Below are 7,262 nucleotides of genomic sequence, written 5' to 3'. Positions count from 1 at the left end.
CGGAGATAGGCCAACCGACGCCCGAGGACGGACCCGGGGTGGCAGCTTTGGCCGCTGAGCCACAGCAGCCAAGCCCGGCGCCGCAGGAGGCCGAGCCCACATCGCGCTGTAATGGAGAAACTTCAACTGCTCTCCACGCAGCCACCAATGCTGGGGACGAGCAGGGTTAGACCCACCCCCCCAACCCTTCCCTGTGTGACCTCTGCAGTCCCCACCAACTCCTGCACACTGTACATTAGCTGCTAGCATGGTGACACTGACTCTGCTTCTCTCTCACTTGCAGCATTAGTATCATCTCATGGAGGCTGTGTGCTACCTTTTCCTGAGTGCTGCGTTGCATTGGCTTTCTTTTTACTTGTATGGGGTTTTTTCACTGACCCTCCGGTGTTTTATGTCAGATAATATAAACCATGTCTATCACCGCACACTTGAGTTTTAGGGGCAAAAACAGATTGGCTGTCAAACTGTGGCTTACAGCTAAAGTCTTCTTTCTGATTCTTCTCTTAGTGATAAGAGAATATAGGAAGACATAATTGTGCTGAAAACGGCTTTGATTTCTTTTTAACGAGCCAACTTGGGAAACTTCTTTCTGCCATTGTTACAATTACAGTATTTGTTCTTTAAATCATTAGAAAAGTTTTGCTCCTGAAATTTTGACCTTGTACCGTAATACTCAGTAAGTGCTGGTCCACACACAGAGAAAATCACCTATTCCTTTCACAGGGAGAATATGGTTATCTTTCTTATCTGTTATTGTCTACACTAAGCAGGTATTGTGCATTAAACAATGCTGAGATTGGTGACTGGGAGTTATTATGCCCAGTGCTGTATTTTGAACAAGGCAGCTTTACACATAAGCACACACACAAACACTATGTTCCTTTGCTAACTTCCTGCTCAGGAAAGAACCTCATAGCTGTAAGTGTAAAGATTCTGTATATAGAGACCTTTGTAGAAGTAGCCAAAACAGCATGCATTCTCACTTTCTGCTGTTCCTTTTACATTTACAGCCACTTGGTGGATAAAGATGCGCTACTGCCAACCTTGTCTAATCGTAGGCCACAGCACCCTCGTCTCTTGCCACAAGCCTTGTCTAGGCTAATGTTCTTTTCAAAAGCACACTATACATTATGCTGTCTATAACTACTGTTCATTTAGCGCCCCTTAGCATCAATGTAAGTCATATGATTAATGTCTTCATTACATAGCAGTTCTATGCATCCAAATTAATTTGTAGCTTTCTTATTTAGAAACGTCACTTCTTAATCCATCACGTGACAGAAATTGTTTTGTTTTCTTGCTAGATCTCAGTCTCCTTGTATCTACTTTGGTTTACTTGTGTCCTCTGTGTAAGGATATTGACTCAGATGCCATATATGTCTTAATATTTGGTTGTAAACTGTAAAACAAAATGTGCATTAACTGACCACATGCGGCTTTTAAAGGAAGACATGCATCATTTTGACTTTGTAGTAACTAGAGTCACCTTCGCCAACTCAGCTTTGCTGACCTGTATTGTACTGAAAAAAAATGTATGAAGCATACGTTTAACATTTCTGAACTTAATGTTAATTTATTTAGATTTTGTATTTTTCTTTTTTTTAAATCTTCTTGGCTTGTTTTTTTTGTTGTTGATTGTTTTTCAACTCTTTCAGTCATTTGTTTATTCCATAGATGTTTCAGCTTATACTTGACTAAACAGTAATAACAATCTATCCTTTCCAGCCACTGGTCCCCTTGAGCATTAATAATGAGCTACAGAAGGAGTTCTCTGTAATCACTCTAGAGGAAATTGAGCAATATTCGACTGGCTGCAGAAACTGTGATTCCTGGTGTCCTTTCGATACAGTCCATGTACCTGTGAGTAGAAGTCTATAGTCCTTGCCAACTGTCAGGCCCATCAGGGCCACTTAACTAACACAAGGCTGCTGTCAGATAAGTGGGTGTGGGGGAGGACGAATAAGACCATATTTGCTTCTTTGGCCTGTGAGTGCCCACATGATTTCCTGTGCTAACACACACTGAACCATTCCCTGGTCACATAAAGACAGCAGTAACATTGACAGTACGATTATTAGATAATATAAATAAAGTATAATATGTTATGGCTCGTGCACAGCCACTTTGTCTGACTCTACCCAGTCTGTTGTCAAGAGTATTTACTGTGAACACCTGTGAATTTATATGAAAATGTGCATTTCAGATAAAAAGGGGCTCTGGAGGAAACTGATCACATTATTATTCGTAGAATCTCAAGTTTGACTTTGTTGCTGCAGAGTCTTTTATTTATACATGTATCTTCATTTAATTTGCGCTACGATAGATTGGTAGACACACCAATCATTCAGAGTATACCACTATATTATTTCTTACATTGTTTAAGATAAATATTTAGATTTTAACGAGAGGCTTAAACAGAAGAGAGATTTTTTATGTGAATAGATTATTTAATGTAGTCCGTTCTCTTTGTTTAGATGGCAAATAAATACTGTTTAAATACTGTTACACAGTTTAAAGCAATGCTTTTTTCCAATACATTTCTCACTGTATTTAGTATTCCATGTCTGTTCATTTTGCCACGCACTTACAGGTGTACTTGTAGATGTGATGTTTGCCAGGACCAGTGGTCACCTGTAGGTCCTGTCTTGCATTTGTGAGCTCTGTACTGTACTCCTTGACTGAGTTGATGACTTTGATGGTAATAAAATTCTAATTCATCTGTTTATTCATCTGTAATCCTCATCATTCCTCTTCTAAGTAGGCAGTCAGTGGACAGAGGGTCTTTCAAAAATGATGGCTCTGCTGAAGATCTGCAGGATTATTTCGAGAAAATGTGGGAAACAGCCTGCGTCATCACACTCTGCTTTCCCCCTAACCCGGAGGAGAGCATCTGTGTTACACGCTCTCAATTAGCGCAAGCTTAGCGCCCATCCTGGTGGGGTGTGAACTCGGGTTTGAAAAATCCCAGCAGTGCCATTTGGTGACACTTTCCAGGATACTTGAATTGCATCGTGTTGGAATAATAATGCAGAAAGCTCACTTTTTAGGCCCTCTGGGGTTTCAATAGGCTTTCTCTTGGGAGATTTTCTCTTTTTCATGCCCATTGTACACTGTTATGCAGCCATCCATGCACTCATCAGGGCTCAGGGGGATCCTAACTCTGTCTCTGTGTCATTGGATGACTTCATTACAAAGAGTAGTAGGGTGAGAGAAGTGTCAGTTTCCTGTTTGTCTCAGCTAGCAATTTAGAGATGGATGGCTTCTGATCAGTCTGTCCTTGCCAAGAGGAAAAGAGAATCATACAAAGAATATCAAAATATTACATCCTATAGGCAAAACCAAACTTACATACTAACTAAACCAAAACATTTTAGCTAAAATAGTTCCTGCACATTGTGGACTGAGTTATGTAGAGCAATCAATACAGAAATACAGCAAGCAGGAATGAATCTACTTACACAACTCATTGGGTTTAATACAGCTCTGTGTTTTTGTACACTTCTATTGATGTTTCCATCTTTTAGCTAACTCAATCAGGCATCAGATTCAAACTGATGACAACATTCCAAGTGAACAATTATGATAGTGATGAATGGATGTGGTGTGTGGCATTGATTTATTGGCATGTCGAGGTAAAAAAGCAATCACTCACGATGACCTTATTAGTTTATTGCCACAGGTTACTGCATGTCCTGCAGATTTTACATGGCTGTAATGTTGCAGTTTAGTCAGTAATATCAGTGGCTATGTAAAATGGAGCTTCACCATTAATGAAAAATGCCAAAAAATCCAAAAGTGGCTAAATCAACCTACAGTAATTAGGCTTTCTATTATATGACAGGTGGATTAAATGAGGTTAATAATAATACAGTAAGGTTCTTGTACTTTACTTGTGCATATGCATTTCATGCAATATATACTTCTACTCCACTTCAGCTTAGGGGGCAACCACTTCTCACATTTAAGATGTCTCTGAGTTGTTAGCTTTAAACTCGTCTGATGGTTCCTTTTATAGAACTGTTCAAGGCACAAAAGAGGTCAAATTATCCAATATAAGATTAAAGATCTGATTTGCACTGCAGAATTTCCTGTTTCATTAATCTCACGTCCGCCAAATTTATCTTGTGACCATTGGAGGGGGCCCAGCCACTGGACTAAGCTGGTTAACTGTGTATGAAGTAGTTACAACTAGCTCCTCCACAACCAGCTACATCAGTAAAATGCTAATAACACAGTGTGGCATCAGTATTAGATAGATGATATAATAAAATATAATAATACATCATAAACCATCAATCACAGGAGCCAATTCTGCAGAATGAGTACTCCTACTTTAAATACTTGAAGTACATTTTTCTGTACTTTTACTTAAGTAGGATTTGGAATGCAGGACTTTTACTTATTTTTACGTAAGTAAGATATTTGAGGACTTCTTCCAGCACTGACTATTTCCACGTTTTATTCAGCAAACATGTATAAATTGTCATAATTGTATACTTATGAGTTTGTTTATTATGCACATTTTTAAGTAAAAATGTTGTATGCTTTGTAGATACATTCTCAATAGACAAGGCAGATTATTCCATTTGAACAGTCCAGTAGACACTGTTGCATCCTGCCATCTGCTGGTTGACAACATGTAATGCAACTGTAAGCAGGACTCTTGTAGTGATCATACACAAGCAGCAGAGAGCAGTGTTGGCACCTCTTTCCTCTGTGTTACTTTGGAAGGGATTGGTGTTCCACAATTGCTATTCCACACTTTCCCCAGAGTCTCATCTGCATATGGTTACTGCATGAGAAAGTCTGACAATATTAGAAGTGGGAGTTCACCATGGCCAGAATGTGGTGTGATGCATCAAATAAAACATCCAGTCACTTTTAGAGCTAAACTCTTTAACCCAGTTTGTGACAAATCCCAGGTTGAGTTAAATGAATGTCAGCTCTTCAAGTCTTCAATGGACTGAGTTTAGTTTCTAACAGTGGCCAAGTCTGTAGGTCTTTAGAAGGATGCATGCGAACAAAGAGCCAGTTTCACAGCATGCCAAACTTTTGCCTCTCACTATCCAACTTCTGAGTCTCTCTGCTCCAACAATGCAGTAAGTGTCCGGCGGCTCTCGCTGTGAGAGAGACGGAGCAGATAACCTCAGAATGCCTCGACTCCCTCTGAGCCACCGAGCACCAGATCAGACTCAGCGATAAGACAGAGCTGGATTCCACATATGAAAAGTCAATTGAATGATGTTAGTGATGCCATGGCTTGGCTTTATGTCATGTGATATGGCACTGTGGAGATAATGCCCCACAGAAATTCATCTCTGTTGTGTAGTGAAGAATGGTGCACAGAAATGTCTGATCAGATTCTAATGGGTCAACCTTTGTTGTGGGTCGTTTTGAATTTCCAAAGTGTGCATCAGCTTCTTGGTATTAAGCCAGTTTCTGATTCAGAGGCGGAGGTGGATGGATTTGAAGGGATGTGGTGATGATACAGATATAATTTTAATAACCACTGTGGGGGAGGCAAACCCTGTATACTGGTGTCCTCTATTCAAGACTGTCAAAGTCTGACCCTGACTCTCCTCGTCTGCTCTGCTGCTCCTTGGTAGGGATCAGATAAGTAAAGGGAACAGAGCTTTGTCTATAGGGAGGAAAGAAAAAGGGGACAACAGAGTTCTCTATGTCATCTGATGCCTGTTATACCCCATGATATTTCTCAAAACCATCTGCCCTATTATCTGCCCTGTCCTGAAACAAACCCATGCAAGAGTGAAAAGGTGTCTCCAGACATGTTCTCACTGGCAGGGTTTACAGTCAGTCATCGGGGCTACATTGAGCAAAGTTCTCTTTGTAGGATGGCCTTCGTGACATACACATGGCATGAAGAGCATATTCAGATCCCAAAACAAATAGCATGTTTGTGAAGTCACAGTCAAATACAAGAAGAGAAGAAAGCAAACAAATGTTATGTGCACTCTGATATGTTTCCGTTCATAATGTATCCAAGTAAAAACAAGAATGCAACATGTTTTGCTTCATTGCCTCTCCTGGTGTGCTCATTATGTTTTAACTTACATGAATTATGAAACATCTTAGCTGGTCTGAGAGTTCAGCAAACATTTATTTCTTGTTACTTATTCACATCCCAGTTTGTTATGGCACTATACACTGCCAAATATTTATGCTTGAAGGTGCCATGTGTAGCATTTTAGCATCTATAAATTATAACAGTACATCACACAGTATCCCACATTCATTTTACATATTCATTCAGCCTGCCCTTGAATATATTCTGTTAATCCAAGCAATGTAAGGATGTTCTCAGGATATTGACGTGAGCTTATCTTTGTACACTCTTGTACTCCTGTGCTCTTCCCCAATGGCTTTCTTCTCTTTCTCTCTTCTGCTCTGCCAATTTGCTCCTGACCCAGATTGTTGTGGGACAATGTGTTGGGCTGATCAGGGGTCAACTCTACCATCAAGGCTTTTATGAGGTGAAGAAACCACTAGTACTCTAACCTGACAGCAGCCTGTCCCCCTCGGGTGCCGTGAGCCAGACTTGCCTTCATGTACTCCTATCACACATTCTTTATGGTTCATTAAGGGATGGATACTGCTGGCCAAGGGATTTTGATAGTTGGAAACATGGAGATTCATGAAATATTGGTCAATAGATGAATACAGAATAACAATGGTTAGCCATAGTGCCCTCATTTGATACTTAAAGGGGCAGCGAGTTGCTCACTCTATTGGTGAGCAAAGACTTGCATTAAAATTTATACTCCGTTCCCTTTTCTCTGAAGTCATATAGCTGGGCGAGTTTGTTTGAAAGATTGAGCACCTGAAGCAATAGGGGTCCTTTTCCTTTAGGGTCATAAGAAATGGGATGGAATCCCATCTGTTAGATTTAAGGTAAATAAGATATCAAGATGTTAGCCAGTTTAAAGATTAACAGGATGTGAGCTTCTCAAACAGGCTAACATCACCTTCACTTTAAAGTAAACCAGGTAATATTGATTCAGTTCATTTAGCATAGCATTAACAGACTACAAGAAATAATATTTAACTAATGTTTGCTACCTACTCTCTTCCCATTGGCTAACAGACATAAGGTCTGCAGTTGAACCCTGTAGTGAAGAGTGACTGGGATATGCACCGATTAGCCATAACATAATAAGCACTGACAGATGAAGTGAATAACACTGATTATCTGGTTATCATGGCACCTGTCAGTGGGTGGGATATATTAGGCAGCAAGTGAACAT

The 7,262-nt window shown here is 40.1% G+C and overlaps 1 protein-coding gene across 1 annotated transcript in view; it reads left to right on the top strand.

Annotated features, from left to right (window-relative positions):
- camkvb (CaM kinase-like vesicle-associated b) overlaps nucleotides 1–2,691 on the top strand; it is a gene marked incomplete in the record, with an annotated part of 8,658 nt that extends 5,967 nt beyond the window's left edge. Inside the window, 1 exon segment of the mRNA XM_035662161.1 lies at nucleotides 1–2,691. Coding sequence (XP_035518054.1) covers nucleotides 1–170 — 170 coding nt within the window.
- Nucleotides 2,692–7,262: the final 4,571 nt, after the last annotated feature.

The sequence above is a fragment of the Morone saxatilis genome, unplaced genomic scaffold (assembly GCF_004916995.1).
Source record: "Morone saxatilis isolate NCDOM2014 unplaced genomic scaffold, NCSU_SB_2.0 Contig18, whole genome shotgun sequence".
NCBI classification, from domain to species: Eukaryota; Metazoa; Chordata; class Actinopteri; family Moronidae; genus Morone; species Morone saxatilis.
Note: the sequence above shows the minus strand (reverse complement) of the source record. Positions and strands in the feature narration are given on the sequence as shown.